The sequence below is a fragment of the Pieris rapae genome, chromosome 17 (genome assembly GCF_905147795.1).
Source record: "Pieris rapae chromosome 17, ilPieRapa1.1, whole genome shotgun sequence".
NCBI classification, from domain to species: Eukaryota; Metazoa; Arthropoda; class Insecta; order Lepidoptera; family Pieridae; genus Pieris; species Pieris rapae.
In genome coordinates, this window is record NC_059525.1 from 1,919,500 (window position 1) to 1,943,825 (window position 24,326).

At 32.7% G+C, this 24,326-nt stretch overlaps 1 protein-coding gene across 1 annotated transcript in view; it reads right to left on the reverse strand.

The window, feature by feature from the left end:
* Window positions 1-24,326, reverse strand: part of LOC110999252 (hemicentin-1-like) — a 154,891-nt gene that overhangs the window by 90,244 nt on the left and 40,321 nt on the right. Inside the window, exon 2 of the mRNA XM_045631859.1 lies at window positions 16,907-17,040. Within this exon, the coding sequence (XP_045487815.1) occupies window positions 16,907-16,979 (73 nt within the window). The 5' untranslated portion in view covers window positions 16,980-17,040. The remainder of the gene's footprint in view (window positions 1-16,906; window positions 17,041-24,326) is intronic.

Below are 24,326 nucleotides of genomic sequence, written 5' to 3' on the forward strand. Positions count from 1 at the left end.
AAATTTATACTCTGCGAATAATAAAGTATGAAAAGAGGTAATTTAAGGATCTGCATTAAAGTATGGAAGCTATTACTAAATATTCATTTCTTAAGTGCCTCCATAATTAATGGAAATAAATGAAGATCAAGAAAGTTTCATTTATTATAAGCGATGAACTGTTTTGATAAATTATTTTCGCTTCGATATGCTTCAGTGATGACGTCACATTGATTAATCAGCCTTTGAAACCTTTTTCAAGGAATTTGTTTGCTAAAATGAAAAGCCTCGAAACATTGAAAAAGGTTATATTTAAGAGCATGATTGACTTTCCATCCAGTGTCGTTAAAACATCTGTTTTTTATGATATTTGTTTTAAAAAATATTTTTGCATAAAACACGTCGTAGATTTGTTGATTTGATGCATACACTATTTAGCTCATAGAAAAAACATTAATGAATGATCCAATTTGAGTGCACTCACATGATGGTATTTTAACAACTCTCCAAGGCCGAATAACTGAATCAAATTCTATTTTAAAAATATTGTTTCTATGTCATCAAGTTATTTCTTACAATTTAGCAATTCTTAAAAGAATAAATTAATTTTACTGAAGCATTTCATTACTTGCAGAGGGAATAGAGAATGGTTGTATATTATTCACAATTTAATGTAGAAACAAGTGTCACGTTGGTATCGATCATACGATGGCAGTGTTAGTTCACTTTGTGAATTTTAAATTACTTTTTGTTGTAAATTGTAACTAGTCTATTCTGTATAAAAAAGATAACATTGTGTACATGACATTGGGAAGATTAACATATAGCAAATATAGATAAATCTATTTATGAAATCTTCTATTTATATTTTGACTAACAGACTCGACCAAGCGTTGCTGCAGCTAAGGTTTTTGTTATATATATTACATAGTAGTAAATTATTCAAGGGAAATGGTAGGAGAACTTATGTGAACCGTTGGTACTTTTCACACTGCGCAATCTATTAGAATTGTATCAACTAATAAACAAATATTGGCAAGAAAATAATATCGCGGGTATAAATTAAAGCTAATCTATCCTATCTTGTAAGTTAGATCAAACTGCATACGGTGTGCAAATTTGATTGAAATCGGTTCGCTAGTTTAGGAGTGCATCGCGGACAATTAACGTGACACGTGATATTTTAAGATAGTTAATCCAGTGGCGTTGTAGGCTAGGCCTTGCTCTCATTTTTGCAACTAGTAGGTGATCACACATCTATGACTGCAAATCAATGCTGGTTTCCTATTTCCGATGTTTTCTACGAGCGTCTGCTATGAGTGATTGAAACACACTATCTCAGGGTTTGGAGACACACTCACTGAATCCTCCAACACTACTTAACAGTATCAGAATGACTGAAAATATTTATAACAGTAATATATATATATTTTTGATTCTCTTAATCTAATTTTAATTGAATCGATAAACTGTTTAATTTCTCGATATTTCTTTACAATCTTGTGTCAATTACGTTAGACGCTTGTTTAAACAATAAATAAATAAATCAGTAGCGCTACAACCACTTTAGGTCTTGGCCTCAGATTTCTGAATCTGTTTCATGATCATTTTTAAATCTAATAGGCAAGTCGGTGATCAGCACCCATTGCCTGACACACGTCACCGACTTTTTGGGTCTAAGACATGTGGGTTTCCTCACTATGTTTTCCTTCACCGTTCAAGCAAAATGCACAAATAGAAAGAAAGTCCATTGGAGCACAGCCGGGGATCGAACCCACGAGCTCAGCTATGAGAGTCGCACGCTAAAGCCACTAGGCCAACACTGCTGTGTTGTAAAACAATGGGTAACAACAATAATTATGTTTTATTAATATAAATAAAACAAAGTTTTTAAGAAAATTACGCTTGATGGTGTAAAAGACTACTTTTTCCTTGAGCCTATACATAATAATGATAATAATAGGTTGCTACTAGCAACCATTTTCTATCAAAATTTATTAGAGTGTGGCCAAAGATTGAGACCGAGACAGCATGACTAGCATACAAAAACTAACCAGAACACGATAATAGATTATACACAAGTTTAAAACCTATTTCAATGCAGAAAGAAAATATCCCGTACTATGGACTTCCGCGAGTCTCATAAAAAATTCACCCCCTAGACACCATTCGTACTTTAAAATTACTTTCCGATTGAAACAGTAACGTAGTGAGCTTATTAAAACGTTGATCGTCAGTCGTCGTGGTTAATGAATGGTGGTTAGCTAGCGTGACTGTAGAACTTTGAAATAGCGCACTGTATACGGTAATTAATGTTTTTTTATTGTTACATTAAATGGAAAACGTGCAAGGGTTATTTAATGATAAGTGACCAACTTAATTATAAAATCGTTGAACTGTTCGCCTAGTATTCTTAGTTAATTTGTTTGGGTGTTTGATAAAAAAATAAGTTTGCGTTTACTAATGTACACACAAACTTATTTTCGAAGAAACGAAAATTCCTTGTGAACTCAGTTTTGGTAAAATACTACTATAAGCAAATATGTTAAATTAAATAAAGTTTAACAAAAGGCTTTTTTATGGTAGAAATTAATACAAATTGTACAATTATTTCATTTTACATTATAACTAGTAAGATTATTACAGAATTTCATAAATTGTATTAGAATGCTTACTATCATTGTTAGATATCACTATTATAAATTTTTGTTATTAACGGCTTCGAATCTCTTCAAATCAACCATGGAAGGACAAGAAAAAGTTGGTTCGTAACGTAAAAATGTGACGGTTATTTTTTTCCAACGCCGATACACAAGTTTCACTTCAAAAACTTTAAATATTAAAACTTACTTATTCTATAATAAATGATTTAAAGGTGTAGATACCTATATACATGGCCGTTCGATACCAACAAAGGTACTTATTATTACCAACGAAATAATGTCAAGAAAAATAAAATAAAGCATATATTATTAAACACATAATATAATCAATATCGCTTCTGTGAATTCACTCTGCAAACATAAATATATCGATAGTGTTTGTCACATAATTCAGTAGTCTTGAATAACGGGGCTTACAACAGCCTGGTTCTTGCCCTTGATATCGCAAATAACCTAGACCTTCGCCGTCACATATATGGAGGTAATAAGAAACCCATATAGTCTTAAGTCAGTGTCAATCACATAATGATTAGTTTCGCGTAATCCATAGCGTGCTACGAAGTGCTACGAAATGCTACGGTACGAGGACTTTATAAACGAGCAACCCAGCGGTTTTCACCTGTCAGCGTTATACGAGAAATACATTGTTAAGAAAATTTAACGTTTCGTTTCAGTTATGTTTTTTGTTTATAAAACCAAAGTTAATACCAACTTAAATCAATAGTCCCGTCCAATGTTGGACCGCTGTCTTTCAGTTTAACCTGAGTCAGATCGTATAAATTATAAAATGCATTATAAAAAATCTTTCTTTTGTTCAATTTTCCAAACAAATGTTTCTGTTTTTACAGGCCCTGTAGGAGTCGGAAAAATAACATAATATTTTTTGTTTTCTCATGAACAAAGCAAGTTTACTCAGGATGAGGAAAAATTATTCCCAAATGACCAACTTTGAACTTAGCTGTGACCGCAACACTACGCGAATATTGGCTCGGGTTGCTTCTTTGAAAGTATCATCACATTTTGTATAAGTTTCTTGAAGTTATAGTATTGAATACGCATCAATATATTGCTTTTAATTTAAAACTTATAGTATTATTATTTAATGGCACAAAACGGTAAAGTCTTGTTGCGTTCTGAGATAATGGTAAAATAGCGCAAGTATTGAGTCTGCTCAGTGCGCATATGTACGACAAACTAATACTCTCAGTAATTGGTAAAAAAAAATTATTTTTTATCTAAGGTAGACAAAACATTTATTCCGTAAAAATATATTTATTTTCATTTACGTAAGATTATATTACTAAACGAAAAAGATAAATACATAAAGGTGAAAAAGGAAAAATAGTAATTATATGAAATAATACATTTTATTTATACTACAGCTAACGGGGATATAGTATCATAGTATTTCCCACTTTGTAGCACACTCATTAGAGCTGAAATCAACTTATAACACTATGATGAAAATAATTAAAAGCACAGCAGGTAACACAGTCGGGACATAAAGCAGTCTGTCGCCAACATCTCATTAGCGCACGATGGTTATTCTAATAGTCTCACTGCTTTTGTATGCACGTAACTTGTTAAGTTCTTAGCTCTTTGAAATACAGAAACTGTTCAAGGCATTTTGATCAATGTCGGTATTTTTGGTAATTAAAAAAATTTCGAAGTTATTTTAACTTGATTTTATGTAGATAGATGATGTTACTGTAATTATATGTATTGATATGTTAAGAGCGATACATAAATGTATAATTAAAATTTTAAGCTTTTAATTAAATTTATCATGACAACCAAAGACAAAGGTTTTTTAAATAAATATGTTACGAAATAATATTTCATTTGTATGAATTTGACGTGCTTCCCGCTTTCATAAGTTGTCTATGGAAGTTGGTAGGCATCGCACCGGAGTGACGCGTGATTATATAGCGGATGAGGTTTAGATTATTTTGTGCACTGTATTGTTTCAAAAAATTGTAGAGAGATAAATTCAATGATATAATCCAGGAGGTGAACTTCAAATATGTTTTTTTTCTATTAACAGGTGAGATTAAGGAATAATTAAACAATAATTGTTTTAATATAGTAAGGGCGTGACAAATCTTTGTATGTCAGAGAAATAATTTTTGGTCTATTCTAAAAATCTTCAATAATATATCTTATATGTATACGATTTTTAGTAAAGTAACCAATTTAGAAATTTTAAGAATAAGTATTTTACAAACCAGTGTTTTTTGTGATAGTTTTTCAAAATGCAATACAAGTATCTGTAAATGTTGCTTACTATAAATCTGTGTAAACAGAAATATACAAGTACTAAGTGAAGAATCATTTGCACGAATGTACAAGTGACCCTTCACTAGAGTATGGTGTGTGCTTCAGCTAGTATGTGACTGTTTCGACGATGCACTCCAACGTTTACATGTTAGTTAAAGGACAGTTATATTAATGTTTATATGTTTTATATGTTACATTGTAATGTAACATATAAAACATAACTACTAAAATGGATAGGAGCAGGTAAATGGAGTAAAACTGTAACATTATGACTAACAAGTGGCCGTAAAAGAAACAGAGGTAGGTAACTTAAAAGGTGGAATCATAATAATGGCTGGAAAGCCTAAGACCTGGACGAGATTAGTATTCAATAAAAAAAAATGAAGCACAATGAGTTTGTATTTCTGATAAGGCTATAAATATATAAATAAATAATTAATAGAATAAAATATTAATGTTTATAAAAACTAACTAACAATTGAACATTTCTATTTCGCTTATTAAGCTTAAAATAAATAAATTAATTTTACATACGTCATACATACTAGATTATGACAAATAAATAGAAATTTAAACAGACAACATACAGCTGTAACACAAGCTTTAAGCTTCAAGCAATTAAAAATAACTATATATTAATACATAGAAAACGCAAAGTAAATCTTTTTACCTGACTATATTAAATTAAGTTTAATAATAAAGTTAATTCTTATGAGAAATTTATTCCAACTACATCACCTAATACATAAAAATATATCTAATAACTAACCATAAAATTTAATTATTAAAAAATATTATTAAAAGGAGTCCCTTTAGGCAAAGTTCCGAAGATACTAGCAGCGTTCCCCCTTTGAATAGCTAGACTAATTCTTTGTGCGAGGCAGCTGCCAGCTCTTCGTTCTCCTGTGATGTCGACTAACCTTTTTGATAATTCCCTAAAAAGCTTTAATGCGCTAGGACCCCACGGACCAAGGGTCTCGACACCGAATGGGACAAAATCATATTCAGAGCCTAGACCCCTGTATTTGCAGACTTAAGCTTTTTCAGCCGCATCACAAGCCGCACCAGCTCTCTTGTTAGTTCCATGAAGCTTGGAAGGGGCCAGTGTGTCTGAACAGGTGGCATCCCATACCAAAACCCGACCCATCTTCCATGGAATCAAACTCATACCGTCCGGTCTCTTGTATCATCGTCTCTAGCAATTCCAGTCGGCTCAAGTAGATTTGGCACGTTGACGGTGGCAAGGGACCGATGTATGATATCGTTGAGTGCGGCATGTCTCGAGAAGCGGCCAGCACTTTTTTGACATGATAGTCCGTGATGTCCTAGTTTGTCGATATCACTGCCACAGGGACATGTATGATGAGCGCAGACCGGTAGCCCAAGCCGCAGACAGGCTGCGATACAGGAGCGTTTCAGGTTCAAGAAAAGTTCCTGTATTTGACGAAGGGTAAGCGTGAAGCCAATAGCCGGCCTCATGCGTACCCACGGCCAAAAGCCTAGCACGTGCTGAACCTGTACTACGGCTCAAAAGATTGTCATAAGTCATTTTACTGTCTATGTCGTCCCAGCTCCTCGGTGAATTTAGAGAAAATGGAAAATTTTGACCTGGGCATGCAATTAAGAAAGCGTTTCTAGCTTCTTCCAAGCCAGCAATCTCAATTTTTGAAGGGGATGCCCTTAAAATTTGACTTATGAGATTTGCTGAACTATGGACAGAAGATAGGAAGGCTGGTAAAGCGACACTGGAAATTTTTCGAATCCCCAAACCACCATAACGGATTGGTAATGATGCTTGGGTCCACGATTGCTCGTTCAGCTGTATATTAAGAAGCGATTCTAAGCTAATTTTGATTACGTCGTCTACTTGTGTAAGTTAATTATCTAAGAGTCTCTAATTTTTTTTTATTCAGTTAGTAATTCCATGCGTGTGATTTAAATAAGGTATGCTTTCCTTCTTAATTTTTGGATGTTCATATTTTTGTCAAGAACGTACTCAATGATGCAAAACACATATACAAATTATAATACCATGTCTATTATTAAATCTTTTAATACGTACATAAGATACAAGTAATTGTTCGCCGTTTATCCATAATGAATCAAAATAGTATTGGAAATGCGCTTCAATGGTTGCGAACCTTTTGACGATTTGGGCACAATTAATTCGTTCAAAAGGGCCAATAAAGATTTATTGTAAAACATTATTCGTTTATTTGAATATTAAGCTTATTGAATTACACGTACCTACATACAACCACAATACTGCAGTAAAAAGTGTGTTTTTTATTACAAATAATTATGAATACTATTTTAAAAATAGATAAATTTAATCTGTCATATTTTTATATGATGATCGTATGTGATCGTAATGTAACGTAAATAAGAAATCAATTAGATATATGACTAATACCAACTTTTTGGCGATATATGGCGTTATTATAAATATCTCAACTTATTAATTACATCTTTATGTTGACATTCTTCCGATGTAGACAGAAAAATTTCGTGATCAAAAGAGTATGAGCGAATTTAATACCCTTAAAAAGTAATGCATTTTATACCTGTTTGTTTTATAATTTTATGTTGTTCAAGTTATAAACAAAGAGATCATACAGTACTCTCTAATTACTTAGTACTATATACTATATATTCAATATTGCAATAATTTTTGAGCCAACAAGTATCATGGGACGCAGCTAGATAGGATATAGATAGATCTTTAAAATCTTGGACAAGCGGAAAACAATAAACGACTTAAATTCGGCACTTTCGTAAAACTTTACTTTGTTCCCTTTGAAGTAGAAACTATTGGGCCGTTTGGTTAACAGTGCACAGGCGGTAAATAAAGATTTAGAGCGCCTGGCAGAGAATACAGCACAACCAACGATACTGCTTTCCTAGCGCAATGTAAGTATTCGCTATGCAATTCCAGCTAAGAAGCATTTCCCATAGGGGCCAAACTTTTGCAACTACATTGCTAAGGTTAAAATAATATTTTAATTAAATTCTTTTAAACAGACATATATCTGGATATACAGGATATCATTCATTTAAAATAATAATAATTAATATACTAATAAATTACCTACTATTAGAATATTGCTTGTTGTTAGAGTTTTTAATTTAAAAAAATACGTATTGCGGTTTTTGTATTTGTAAAAGCGGTTCACAGATATTCAACAATTTACTTATTTATTTCAATATAAGAATATTATCGCATGAATTCGACGTAACCACAAAGTCGTTACCATTTAACTGACGCGTTCATAACGTTTCAATATCAAGTGTTACTGCATTTTTTATGGAGTTCATAAAAGCGAGGACATTTCCCCTCAAATGGAGGTTATATAATAAAACTTATTATAGTATACTCATAAATTTCACCCCAACTGTATATCTGACAAAAATCACGCACCTTTCTTTTGGAGTGGTTCTATTTTATGTAAAATATAACACGCAAATGTCGCTTCGATCTCTTTAGGCCCTCGTCTGAAAGCATGCGATCAACTTCAGCAAAGAAAAATTCGTGATTTTTCAAAAGGTTTTTTTTTTAATATAAGTGACAATATATACCAGCAGATACTCTGTAACTTTCAATAGTCGTTTTTAGAGAGAATTCTTTCATTATCGATTATCGTAGAAAGTTGTCATAAAATGAATTACTTTAAACATATATGTAATGAACTATAATTAAGGAGCATGTAACCATGTCATTTATATGTTACGCTTAAAAAAAATACAATTTGATGAAATTATATTTATTCGAAATTTGAAAAATAGAGCTGCACAAAGGAATTAATTATGTGGAATAAGTTCTAAGAATAAAAACGTATCGTAGATCCGTACTAAATACTGCCATTAGCCGACCACTTGAACCGATTTCTTACAGATGAAAGATGGCATTCCTATCGAAGTCAAGCTTTATGTCTTGTAGAGGATTTAGACGGGGCACAATGCGAAACAATAAAAGCGTCGTACGTGCGAACACGGTTCACTTGCGTGCGACCTTCGACCCAGCTCGGGATTCAATTTATCGTTATGTCATCTCAGCTCCTTTTATTTTTTGTAAATTACGTTCCCTATGATCGGAAATATCGAGATGTATCCGGTTTGTATTCTTTGTTGTTGCCCTTTTGGTGATAAGTGGATATTTTTATTTTTGGAACGCGAACGGGTTTTAATAAATCTATGGAATCGCACTACATTATATTAGCTTATATTGTAGCAGGTATTAAAGATTTGACCAAAGATCTTAGTCTTAATCGGTCTGTCTGTCTTTAATCGGCAGCTCATTGAGCGTTGTGATTAGCAACGAAGCATCTAGAGTGGACTGTTTCCACCAGTTTCTGACCAGCGCCTCTCTTATGACAGTGTACAGTTTAAGGACGATGAGTCTTTTACTTGATCGGTCCACCTAGTGCGGCCCCGTGATATTTTGATCTTTTACGTGATTTGTAAGGTATAATACTCTCTTAGCATTGGCATTGATACATGCATATGTTTTATATTTTTTTAAATGATTTTTCTATGTTTAATCATTGGAAAAGGCAATCACAATATATTAGAAATAATAAATATTTTGCGTATTTATTATTTTACTATCAATAAATATAAGTGCCGTGTATTAATTTAGAGATAATTCAAGACACGTTGCTTTTAAGATAAACTAATAAATCAAAATTTTACTCCTCCAAAAATCACTAAATACTCTAAGTGACTATCAATTGTCTTCTACTGCGAATTCTATCAAATTCTTTATTTAAAACTGACATTTCATTAGTGTTAAAAAACAATAACCGTTTTCGCGCCAATACATGTCTGTCAAAGTGACAGGGCCACTCTGTCGCTTTAAAACCTTTTTAATACTTTTATGTTGGATTTTTAAAAGCCTGTAAAATTATAAAGATAAATGGGAAACCTCAATAAAATTGTTCATAAAGAATGTAATAAATTAAACTGGTTGCTACTAAATTAATTCTATAAAATAATACAAATTTAAAGTTTTTTGTTAAATTAATTTGTAATTTTAAAAAGTTATAAATAGCTTATAAAAGATAAAAAACGATCCGTTGACGGAAAGTTGATATCGATGTGTGAGAAATAAATACATAGAGATTAATTTAGAAATCGAATAGTTAGTCTTTCTTAAGTTTTTTTTAAATCGACTAACAAATTAAATTCCAAACTAAAGGGTTAACTTTGTATTATTAAAAAAAAATAATCAGGACTCCTAACAATAAATATAATAAGACCGGTGTTTTTTTTTAGATATTATTTTAATGAAGTTGATTAGGCCTTATATCAGGCAAAAGGCCGCTTGAAATACATGGCCGATTGGGTTCAAAGAAATGCCAATTTACTTAGGATATTTACCTATCCAGACGAGCAAGTTAAATGCGTACAAGGATTATATATATATGTATATATTACACAGCCAGCTAATGTTTTTTTTTTAATTTTTAAATGATGAACAATAATTTCATTAAGGTTCGCATGCCTAATCACTAATAAAGTGACAAGATATCTTTACTTAACTTTTTGCAGCATACACGAAATCCACTATAAACATTTCATAGGGAAAATAAAGCTTTTTAGATCTATTTATAAAGAAATAATTATAAAAGCATAATTTTATGCTGTTTTCGATATAAAAAGGTCAAAAGTGAATATCAAAGTAGAAGGCAGCTCAAAGGCATTCCCGGCAAACTGTTGAGAAATTCCTTTAGAGATTTAACAAAATTTATAATGTAACGATATAATGACATCAGGCTAAATATCTTATCTCACTCATTAAATATTAAGTTAAATTAAAACTTATTATTAAAGCGTTGTTTAACGACGTTTTGATTCCTGACTAAGTAAAACATTAATAAGGCTAACTAACTGTGAAGTGTTTGTGTGTTTAACTTTTTTTTATAGACCTGTGGGCAAATGGGCAGGAGGCTCATCTGATGTTAAGTTATACCGGACCCTAAGTCGCATTGATTCTGACATACTTTAATGGGCAGCTGCTGCGACATAGTGGTGGTAAGCGGCAAAAACTGCCTTAAAAACCCTCAGTTGTGGAACGACGGACTTCGAGGTGATACGGTTGGAATTTCGACGTCGACGTCAGATGATGAAACCCAGCTGTAGGTATTGATCTGAAGAACCATGGTAAAAGTGACAGAAGGCAAGGGATCAAGCCGCTTGGTAAGGGATAGAACGTCGCCGATTTAAACCACTCGTCCTTGAATACAAAGCGGTTCAAATGATACAAACTATACTTATTTAATTATACATTATTTAGTAATTCAATAAACAATACATTCTGAAGGCCATATATAGCGATTATTTTTTTCATGAATTAATGTAAAACATGTTAACAAGAAATATTTAAAATATGAAACCTAATTAAAAATAAGGCTTAATTACATTTATACCAAAGCCAGTAATATCATTAACTTTAGGATTTAACATATCTTTATTTATAAACGAATATATTCCTTTTCGCATTTTGCTATTTAGTGACTAAATTCTGTAGAAGTCTTCACGAAAGGGTTTAGTATATAGAGCTCCGTAATAGGTTGTATGCCTTTTTAAACTTTCAAAGGATATAAGTTCATTTTATAAACACGACGCGACGTTGGCTTTTTCAAAAATCTTTGATAACTGAGAATAAATGCTCTAAGAAAACTTGTACCTTAAAAGTACTTGGTAGCTAGATCTAAGTTTATTCACCTTTATACCTATTAAATCCCTTTTTAAGGTTATTATTACGTTATAGATGGTTGGTAAGGGGTCTGATATCTGAGTCCCTCAGTGGATTAAATAGTGTATCAAAAGTTTTTTAAGTGTATTATCGTCAACTAATTTTTTGTTATTTTATGTTTTCTTTGATAAGGTCTGTTACAAATGAAAATGCATTTTTATAAAGTAATGTAATATTTAAAAAAAAATACCTATATATTGATAAAGTTTTAACAAAAAATTAAAAAAAAATTGTATTCGAAATGGCCACCTACGGCTTTTATAAAGGCATCTAATCTGTTTGGCCACGAATCTGGATATACGCACTATTTCCAGGGGAAATGTGCAATATTTTGAAGTCTTAAAGGGTTGAGGTTTATACTAGATGAGGGCCAGTCTTCAACTATTACAAAATCTGGAATATTGGTTTAAAGCCAGGCTTGGGTAGTTCGTGCCTTTTGACCAGGTGCAAGTACGTCCACGCTATATTTTTAATGGTGAGAGGTTTCACAACATGATCCAAGACTGTATCTGTCTCTCGTGATACACTTTGGCTGAAGTTTTCAGTCTTTCTTCACAAAAAAACATTTTTATCACAAGGCAAGCAGCACTTAACTGGCTGAGGAAGGATGATGACCACGTTGTACCTTTCCGACCACTTGAGCAGTTGCTTAAGAACTGCGTGAGTGTACACTTTATCATTTTACTTTTTGTAGTATTCTTCAATCGTGTAAATTTTTTCATCGGTAAAGAGGATATTTTTGTGGATTTTTTTCTTCTTAATGGTGTTTCAACGAATTCTGGCTTTAACAGCATTAACAGCCTCTGTAGTTCTAATCTCAGGCGCACGCTTCGATCTTTTCTGGTGTGCGATGGACGAAGTATTATCGTATCTGTTGATACTATCGTACCAGGTCTGGGATACGACTCAAGGCTCCATACCCACTTTGTCATGAACACGAAAAAATATGTAAAATGGCGCAAAATCAAAAGAAGTTTTTAAAATACAATACGTGTTCCAAATTCAAATAAATTAAAAATTTGGATTAATTATATAAAAACTATATAACAGTATTTATGGCCAAGTTATAATTTCCAATTAGGAAGCCATTAGATTACAATTGTAGTGGGTTTAACACATTTACTTTGTTGTGAATTTAATAGTTAACTACTTCGGCAGGTCTTACTTGAATATTACATAAGTTTTATCTTGAGACGTCGAGTTTTAACAAATGAGTTAACGGAACGGGCCACCTGTGGGTCATAAATGCATTAGGAGTGAAAACTTAAACAATATAGATATGGTGTTAAAGTTTCATGCAAGTGTAGATATATTCACATGTTGGCAACGTAGTTGCAAGCCTTCTGCTTGTTTGTTATCTATTCTTAAGTGCCTTAAACATATGTTGCAGATTCAAAACGAATAGTATTAGCCAGATACTTATCAGTTTTGCCATCCCTCATTTGAATTTTAAAGAGAAGAACTAAACTTCATCATAGATCCAACGCACTTCTGACTTTGACATATGAAAATTTACATCTTAATGGGACTGATATGGAGTGCTGTTTCCATTAAAAAAAAACAAATGACATCGTAGTCTCTTATAACATTATCTCTGGCATATATATTGGCGTTAAAGATGACATGGCTGGCCATGACTTACTCAAAACTTTAACATTAAACTATACGTTGTTTGAAAGATACACAGCATCTTGGTCGGTGAATAACTGTCACTTCAAGATAACAGTTAGCTAATGAGTATTGTAAAGAGTCCATTAATATATTGCTGAATTAATGAACGTAAAGTTACAGCAGTAAATAAATAAATAAAATACGTTTATTTTGGAACATAAAATCATCTAGTTATCACTTATTCTACGTCAATCAATTCGAACCTGTAGGCATCCCTACTCATCGGCAAAGAAGACAGAGGGTGTAGGTCGAGAGAAAAAGCCGGTGTAAAAAACTCTCGGTACTCTTTTAAAAAGCAAATCAACAAACAATATTTAAAACAAATATATCAAATTAATTAGAGGTAGCCTGCCCAGCACTAGTCCCAGGCCCTTTTATCAACTAGATAATCAATAACTTTATAGTAAGCCTTTTTACACGGCTTTTCTTTAATACATATTATCTTAAATTTATTAAAAGGCAGAGATAACAGAGCCTCTGGGATTTTATTAAAGAAGAGTATCCATTTTCCCAAAAAAGAATTACTAACTTTACATAGTCTAGTACGAGGAAATTGCAGCCTGCGTTTGTTCCGAGTATTGACATTGTGCGTATGTTCTAATATAATATTCCACAAGATTATTACAAAATTTAATTATATTAAAAATAAGGCAATCAAAGCATAACGCAAGCAAAACAAAACTATCTGGGAGCACTTGTGTTGAACACTTTGCAAAAATGAATTCTAGCAATCACGCTAATGAAAACAACGCGCCGTCTGGTAAATATTCATCAAGCATCTGTAAATTGTATAGATTGTTGTGCTGATAGCTAAGATAATTATTATGTGTGGATAAAAATATGTGATTCCAGGCTCGAATAAATTAAATACATAGCGTTGAAAAATACATGAAACAATTAACAAACATAACTGATGTGACGGACTGGTTTTATCGACTTTAATACAAAGATTTTACGTGAAAATATTTCATTGAAAATAAAATAAGTATTAAGAACATTTTTGATGTGTTTGATTCATTTGCATTTATATATGTTTGAGAATATAAGCCAATATTTAAAGTAATAAAAATACAAAGAATATCCTTCATTACTTATTACAGCTTATTTCTTATGAAATTACAAGAAAAAACAATAAAGGGATCCGAGAGAAATATTTTTACTCCTACACAGATCAAATTTCTTGTTGCTTTTATATATTTTGTAATCAGGTATAGCTACTCATAAATTATTATGTAGCAAATTAATGGCTAAAGGAATGAATGATATCTTTAATACTATTGTAGAAATAAGATAAAACATCTGGAAAAAAGACGATAGGTATTGCTGTGAATCCCAATATCAGTTTGTCCCGGTCTCTACGATTCACTATCTTCCTGTATGAAGTAGAAACTTGGACAATCCTGGCCCAAGAAAGGTAAAATATTTAAAAATACCGAGGATTTTAAAGATCGATATTTTTATACCATATTCTTGCAATAAATAAATTATTATTATTATTGATCCAAATCCGCATCTCGACTGGCCGGACGATGTATCTCATATTTCGGCAATACAATACAAAGAGGCGAAAACAGAATGCAAAAGATCACTTGGCTGTTCACCAGCTACTTAGACCTATCACGTCAAAGACTCTTCCTCAAAACTGTACAATGTAATAAGAGAAGCGCAGAATACGGTGGAAATAGTCCGCTCCAGATGCTTTCTTGCTGACCAGCTTAGACATAAGCTACCATTTAATAAAAACGATTAGATAAGAAAAGGATAATTTTTGAACTACGAATAATCCTAACAAAATATCTACTGTATGAAATAAATTATTTGCAAAAAAAATTAACATATATGCGCATTTGCTTATCACCTACTTTTTACTATCTACACTAGATATTTAACAGATCTCAAAAGTGTAAATAATCAATAAAAGTCTTAGGAGGTTAAACAGAGCCTAATGTAAAGAATTTCTTTGAATATCTCGTGCTCTCAAACCATTAAGGCTTTCGCTTCGGCAGTTAAGTGTTATGGATACCCCTAACGAAACAAAATATCGTAATAAAAGTAATTGCATTACACTGTAATGTATTTGAATGAATGTTCGTAGCTGTATTTCAAGACTAATGAATATCCCTACTGTTATGGATTCAGAGCGTGTTAGTTTTGCATTCGTACTTCATACTCAGATTAGTTAGTTAAGATATAAATTTTCAGTAAACATTTATATGTTCTCCAATGTAATCAAAAGCTAGTTTCATTTTCCTGTGTTGTTATCACAGTTATGATCAAATTCGAATTCTTTAAGAGCGTACCAAATCTTAAAAGGCCAGCAACGCACTCGCGAGTCCTCTGGCATTGAAGGTGTCCATGGGCGACGGTATCACATAACATCGGATGAGCCCGTTTGCCAGTTATGTAAAAAAAAGTTTCATATGTGTTATACCTAAAAGACGAAATTTAGAAGGATTACCTACTTGCCTTTAAAGTAAACAATATCACGTAACAGAAAGAGACATCTTAGGCTAATACCAAGCACTGGAGCCGGTGATTTTGTCAGTATAATTATGCGTATCTTAGCTTAGTACTATATAATATACTTTTCGTATATTTCACTTAGTATTTATTTAAGACATCCTCAGTGGCGTAATCAGAACAGAATTAGATATAATCGGTGTGAATGAGGTACAAAGCACGTTTTGTTCTTTGTTTTGTCTGTTCTTACTTTTTAAAAGGTTTCATAAATATTTCTAATTTAGTCTTACTTGAAAAAAAAATTCAGGGTTACATAAATAAAGATTGCTTGAATATACTAGTATTTTGTCGTACATAGGATTTGTAAAAGTGTGTGTTTTGTGTCAATCTCAATGAAGTTTTACTATTGGTATTAAGTTTAATATAAAAAGATAAATTACATGAAGATTTTATTTTTAAAGAATTGGTTGGTAAGAATGAAAATGTTTAACAAATTCTTAATATCCTTCTAACATTTTAAAATATCAAATTTATTATCAAAAATGACATATGCCTGTGACGTCAACAATCTACCACCACTGTACCATATAAAGGATTTAATCTTTATGTGATTTTACTTAGCTTACCGTTTTAGTACATACCAACATGGAACATTTTGCCCAGAGACTATTCGGTTTTCCGGACTGAAAACTTTTTAGAGTTTTCTGTGATTTTTTCTCTATATAAACCTCATTGTAAAAGTCATATGTTTTTAAGGAACATTAAAAAAATAGGGGTTGATCGTAGAGGGTAAAATTAAGGTATGTATTTTTGTATGCTGTATCTTAAAAAGTAAAAACAAAAAAATAGTGGTGGACGACCCTTACCATTTAGGGAGATTAAAAATAGATATACTTACCGCAGACCAAACCGATATGCACACAAAATTTCACAAGAATTCGAAGGAGTTTAATTACAAACACCGGGACACGAGAATTTTATATATTCATGATTACTTAATGCTTTGCAGCAATTAATTCCTATATATTCACAAAGGATAAAGCTATTTAAATTAAGAACAATTCGTTCATTGTTTTAATTTCCTTAAGAGTTACATAATTACCTGCAATATTGAAGCTGCCTATGAGAAGAGTCCATAGGGATATTACCCGGCTTGGGCCAATGGAACACTCCATCGCAACTTAGTTTTAATTCCAACATCCGTTCTTAGGATTACATTTTCATCCGCTCCGTAATCTGGAAAAATTAAACGCAAAGTTACTTGAAAGCTCTTGAAGTTGGTCGATTTTATGATTGGAGATTAAATACAATGTTGAAACATGTTTCGATTTACTAAATATTTGCTTTATGAGGGCCCTTTTGCAATAACTCATATGATATGATTATATTTATGCCTTAAAACATGTAATCGGTAGTATTATTGATTTTTTATTACAATAAAGAACACAAAAAAGAGTGTGACATGAATTAAAATCTAGTCTATATTTATAGCTTGTAAGTAATCAATTTAAAAAATTGTAATGTTGACTAAATTTTCTATAATAGTAATGAATAGCTTAAACTATATATTGTTCATTAACATTAACGTTGTCTTTTTTGGAAACAAACACCCCCTACACCAAATCTAACCAAACGCAAACCTTTATATAAGCAACCTAAAAATCGCACTTTTTTCGCTCAACGCTTTTTCTCCTTCCGAGGCCCATTCATCTTTAACCACTTCATTAAAAATAAAATTATCACTAACATTTCAAAAATCACATTACATACTTTCACTAAAAAACTCAAAAAATATCTTGTTAAGCTGTCCTATACTGATACAGAAAACATTCTTATCGTACAAAAATAGTATAGGTATAAATTTGTTAAGTAAAATTAATTAATTAAGTAACGTTTAGATGTAAAAGGAAGAGACTGGCTGCCCACAACACGGAATCCTAGTGTGGGGGCCAGTGCACTCTACTTTATAGAAACATTAATGTATTTTGTGTCTAATAAAGTTATTTCTTTCTTTCTTTCTTTCTTCTTTCTTAGTGTTACATAATACTGTGACACTATGTTCACCGCACTTGCAGGTAAATTCACTACGCTAGGTTTATTAACTCAAAAGTTTAGTTCTCTTTAGGCGTCTTATACCTGTTATTCGGTTTTATAAAAATATTACTCTCCAAACACAATATGCACAAGCAGTACATAAGAGTACACAGCATACGAAAAAGGGGATAAAAAACAATTATTAATAATAGACTTTTTTTTAATTCAATACGATACTTTCTTTTACGAAACTATTTATCAATGCCGCAACAATGACTGCAGCAATTATAAATTGTCAAATATAACATTTTTCATTTCGGCGATTCAATTATGTGTGATTTTGCTTTGCTCGATAGAAATTATAGGTAAGCGGTTCATAAAGTGTCCTCGAACAATTATTTCTGAAACCGCGGATATCAAGTAGAATTTTTTTCAAGAACAGAGGCAACCATTCACCTGATGTTGAGTGATACCACCATGGACACTCTCAAGGCTAGAGTGTCTATGTCCTCTACTCAACACCAAAGGGATTCAGCGAGTCAGAGAGGGATTGGTCGTCGACGATTCGAACAGTTATTCCTTGAATACGGTTTTATTTAGGGATAATATGATGAATATGATTCCATAAAGAAAAGAAAAAAATAAAGAAAAGAAAGAACTTTATTAGACACAATATACATATTTCGATAAAGTAGAGTGCACTGGCCCTCACACTAGGATTTCTTGTGTTGTGGGCAGCCAGTCTCTTCCTTTTCACATCTAAACAGTATTGCTTAATTTTTATAATGACATGTATAACAATTCAAATAATTATTACACATTATATGATATTCAACGTTCCATGTATTTCTAATTATAATGACAGGGCTTTTCGTTTCAAAGTATAAATATGCTACACTGGTATATAATTTGTGTCACGTGATTTAAGGCCCACATATACGAATACGAACGCTATAAGTTAAATAATTTTGCCCTAGTAACAGTTCTTACGCTCGCGTTCTTATCGGACTCCTCACCAGTCTGCTATACATGCCTTGGCGACGTAAGACATATGAATGTGATATGTCCCATATCACAATCATATGTCTTATTTTATTGGTTTATTACTGATTTGTGAAGGAACCACCAGTTGGCTCGACTCGAGAGAAACGGTTCTTTTGTATTTGAAGCGATCGTGAAGTTTCTAGTATAAAAGCCGGTGTATTGATAGCCACTAGACCTCCAATTAAATAGCAAAAAGTTACTGTTTTATCTGCTTCAATTTAAGAATTGAAGTGTGTTCGAGAATTTACTAACATCGCAAAACTACCATGATAGATTTAAATTCATTTTCATAGACTTTTGAAACCATTTTTCTTCGTAAATTTGATACTTTTTATAATATTTATAGACACACTTTATAAAAGATAAAATATTAATTATCATATTATTATTTTATCTTTTATTTTATTTATATTTCATAGAAAGTCTGCCGATCTTCGGTAATTGGACAGGTACAAGGGGTAACTAATCATAAAATATTTACTGAACCGCACTGACAATGATAGGAAATTTACTATATATTATAATCACTCAAAGCACGCAACTAATAAACAAATACTTATTTTCACAAAAAAAACAATCGAGTAGCGCTCAAACGCCAGCAAAACGCTGTCATTGTAATTTTTTCCAACAAATTAAGCTATAATAAAATATCAAAATAATAATAAGAATAATAAATAATAGCCTTTATTTCCAAAAATTAATTACAAACAAAAATTTCATTAATTTTTTTGAATTGAAAAAAATAACTTTTAATATTAAAATACACTGTAATATTTAGAACCCTTATGCATCAGAATTTAGTTTATTAATGGACATAGGCCTCCTTCATTCGGCCAGGTGATTGATTCCATCAAAATTGTAATAAATTGTATACAATTTTTCTTGTGAAAACAGTTTCTGAGTTACAAAAAATAGATCAAAATCCTTAAATTCAGCAACTTGTTAAGTTTCGTTACGTAGATTTAGCGAGAAATCGGATCGTTAGCAGCACTTAGTGGGACGAATGTTCTACGTCACTGTTCTCAGGAAATATGAAGATTGATAGCGTTTCGCCAGCTTATCTATTAACAGCTAAATACTGCAGAGAAATTGTGAAATTAAGTAGCGAGATTAATAAACGTTTGATGTTAATTGAGACTGTGCTAATACTTATTAAATTCAACGATTTTCAAATATTTATGTATGAGTTTTTTTTTAAATCCAGGTTGTGCATTTGACTGATGATGAAACTGATGCTTCTTCTTCTTGAGTGCCTCTCCATTACTGGAGGTTCGCCGTCAGTTTCTTTTCGTACTTTCGTTAAGCCATACTTTTCTAGTGAAGTAAATCTCTAGGCTTTAAAGCATAACTGCTCAGCTAGAAATCGAAACCAGGACGTTGTTAATGTAAACCGTTATTTTCAATTCAATTCAGTCTACATTATGACAGCACTTTACAAAGAATGTTTAAGGAATGCAGCATAGGTTTAACTGGTACTCTGAGATTTTCTTTTAAATTTCCCAAGAAAAGTATAATCTTCTTAGGTAAAATCCGGTTTTACAACGATAAGCGGATAACGTATGGAATAGTTTCTATGTACATTGAACGACGTTTAAGCGACTAAGTAAGTACTCATTTATTATCAACACACCCCGTCGAATATATATAAAAAACACAACTCGTCCCGTAAAATATATATAAAAAATCCAATACAGATTTTAATCCCTTTTAAACCAACCTAAGTAAACGTTTGTCACGATGTTTTCAAATATTAAATGCGTACATAGAAAGAAAGTTCATTGGTGCACAGCCGGGATCAAAACTACGACCTCAAGTATGAAAGTCGCACGCTGAAGCCACTAGGCCAACACTGCTTTTATTAGCCCTGAGTAGTCTATATTTAAAAAGTCCGGGACAATTCTTATTAAATCATAATTGAATTTCAATGATAATCGTAATAATAATAAAACTGTAGTTTTATCGCGTGCGTTACTCTCGTTTAATGATAGTGTAATATAACAAGTGCATTTAAGGATAATTAATTATACAATTTATTAATTACTCAGTCTAATTTGTTCTCATTTTCTATTTAGTTCCAGACGTGGTATTAAGCTTCGATAGTAAAAGGTCACGACCTGAATTATTGATTATGCTAATATAATTTTGTGTATAATACATTAATTTGTATATATTTCTATTTTTTGAACTTAATTTAGTCTTTTTTTGTTTTGAGGTAAATATTTTCTCTTTAAATTGAGAATGTAATAATATTTTTGTTTTTTAGACCAACAAAATCGGTGTTGAATTCTACCGGCATGTAATGTTTCAGCTACAATTATTAAGAAAATAAAAAAGTCTTTGTGCTTTTCAGTATTAATCAACATTGAGGATTTATGTAAACCACACTTATTGTATAGCGACAGTGTGAAATGTACAATTGGTTGCGTCGATCGCGCGCGCAAAAAAAATGACTACTGACATTCGATTTCCTACACACTACTTAACAAGGCTGCAAACATGAAAGTAATAAAATTTATTCCTAAAAACATTAAGTAATGTACGCACAATCCGATTTGCATCTGAGATAAGCGACTATTTATTGCGAGCCCGGTTCTAGGACTAGCACGACGGAAGTCCAACATTAAAACCCAGTAAAGTAGACCATGACATTACTATGAGCTTAACAGTTCCTGTGGAGGTTCAGTACTCTTGGGCATCATCTAAACCCATCATGACCTTTATCTGCACATTCATTGGTATGAATTTGGCAAATATATGGAAGTGAAGACAGGCAAGTCAAAAATTACTATTCATTCATTCATTCTATTTTTAATGGCGACTTCTGTGTCAATCACAATTCCGCCAATGTCACGTTCTAAGCATTATCACGGTGAGGATAGATTTGATGGATTGAATTAAATCTAAGCAGAGTTACCCAAAACAAAAATGACTTCACAGAAAAAAGACAACACACACAAAGCTTACTTCAATCATAGATATATACTAATATATACAAGAGGTTAACATAATACTACAAGTTATGGAGGGGAGAATCCTATAAGTTTAATTTATTAGCAGAAATAAATTTCCCTAACATTTTGACGATAGGACTGGATGGGAGGGAAAGAAGGGAGTTAAGGTTACATGGACGAGGGAAGTTTGGAGGTAGGTGGTCATATAACGAGTCATTAATTAGAGAACAGTTAAAAAATATATGATCTGTCGAGCCTTCGTCCATACCACACTCACAGAGAGAACTGTCTTTAATTTTAATTTTGGCTAAGTGAACGGGAGTACAAGCGTGCCCTATACGAAGACGGCAGATTAAAGATGTGACCTTTTTGCTTAAAAACTTATGTTTAAAAAACCACGGCGAAGAAGGGATTGAATATTGAATATTGGCATAGTGCTTGCCGGTTTTTTCTTTAGAAGATTGCCAATCAATAGTCCAGGATTTTAGAAGGTGGGAGTATGCAAGAGCTGTTAGGTCGTGGGCTGAGATGTTAGGGTGCTGACAAGACCCGCAGAAAATAGCACCTTTTGCACAAGAGTCAGCAGTTTCATTACCCGCTATACCACAATGACTAGGTATCCATATAAGTACAATTTGAATATCTTTTTTACTACACCTAAACAAAGCTTCTCTTATTTTTAAAATTGTAATATGTTTTTTTTTAGATCTAAATGGATTAGAAAGAATTGCCTGTAAGCAGCTGCGAGAATCGGAAAAAATTGTAACTTTATTCAGGTTATGGGACTCAGCGTACAAAACAGCCTCCAGAATTGCAAAAGCTTCACCTGAAAATACGGAGGTCAAAGGAGGAAGTTTATAGCTCAAAACTGTTTTGTATGAAGGGACCCATACAGCCGCACCGATGCACTCATTACTGGGAAACTTGGAGGCATCAGTATACATCGGCAACCATCCCTGCCAGTCTTTAGAAATTTTTTCTAGAAAAGAAATGGAAGCTTGGGGGGATTTTATATCAATTCCAAAGTTTAAAATTATTTTAGGATCAAAAATGAGGGATTCGTAACTATTTAAAAACAAGGGATTACTAGGGAAACTTTCAACGGGATTAGGAAGACGAGATAGTTTCTTAAAACTGAGTAATAGGCATGGAACATTACCTGTACTAGATGGCATCGTAAGAGAAGATAAGCGACGTAATTTGGACAAGATGGAGTGTGAAGAATATTGAAGGACTTTGATGAAGAATCGGTCACTTAAAAATTGTCTACGCAGATACAGGGGGGGGTCAGCACATTCTATTTGGAGAGCATTGATGGGTGAGGATTTCATAGCACCAAGGATGATGCGTAAAGATTTTGATTGAATTTTGGAAATTTTGTCAAGGGCTTGCTTGTTGCCAGGATCTAAAAGGAAGGTGCCATAATCAAAATGACTTCGTACTACAGCATTGTATAAAAGCTTTTGCGAGTAGGGATGTGCTCCCCATCTCACACCAGATAACGAACGAAGAACGTTAACACCCTTCTCACTTTTTTTAATGACATGGTTGAAATGGGGAACACCGTTTAATTTTGAGTCTAAAATAAGGCCTAAAAATTTTACATGCTTAGAGCAAGACACCGGGGACCCTTTAAATGAAATGTTACATTGAGGAACCCTGTATTTTCTAGTAAACGTGACTGCCGTACATTTGGACACAGAAATGGAAAGACCATGATCATCTAACCAATCACCCAAGTAATCCAGAGCCGAATTTATGCGTGATGATGCTTCTTCAATTGAATTTGATGAAAGGTATAAGGCTACATCGTCCGCGTATTGAAGGATCTGACAGAAGGAATTCACTACAAGCTCCAGATCATAGGTGTAAATATTATACAGGAGTGGACTCAACACAGAACCTTGAGGTAAGCCCCTCCATATAGATCTAGGAGACAGCTCGGTATTTTGGGATCTTATAATAACACAACGACACGAAATAGAATTGCAAATAAAACGTACTAACTTCTCAGGGATACTCAGCTGAAGCATTTTTTGCCTGAGCACTGGAACCAGCACGTGGTCATACGCAGATGCGATATCCAAGAAAACACCCACAAGGAACTGTTTCTTTTTAAAAGCAATCCGAATATCGGTGGTTATGACACTTAAACTATCCGTCGTACTCAAGCCCTTCCTGAAACCGAACTGGGATTTTGCGAGGATATTGTTATTTTCACAAAACCATTCTAAACGATTTTTAATCATATATTCCATAATTTTTAAGAGGGTGGAAGACAAAGCAATAGGTCTGTATGAAGAGAAATCTGATGGGTCCTTGCCAGGTTTAAGCAGAGGAATGACGATTTGTCGATTCCATGAGTCAGGAATAATTCCAAGATCGAAAAATATGTTGACTAAATCAAGATAGTATCTTTTCGTGCCTAACGAAGAATTTATGAGGAATGAGTAGGGGATTCCATCTACTCCAGGGGAAGAGTCAGAAAGACCA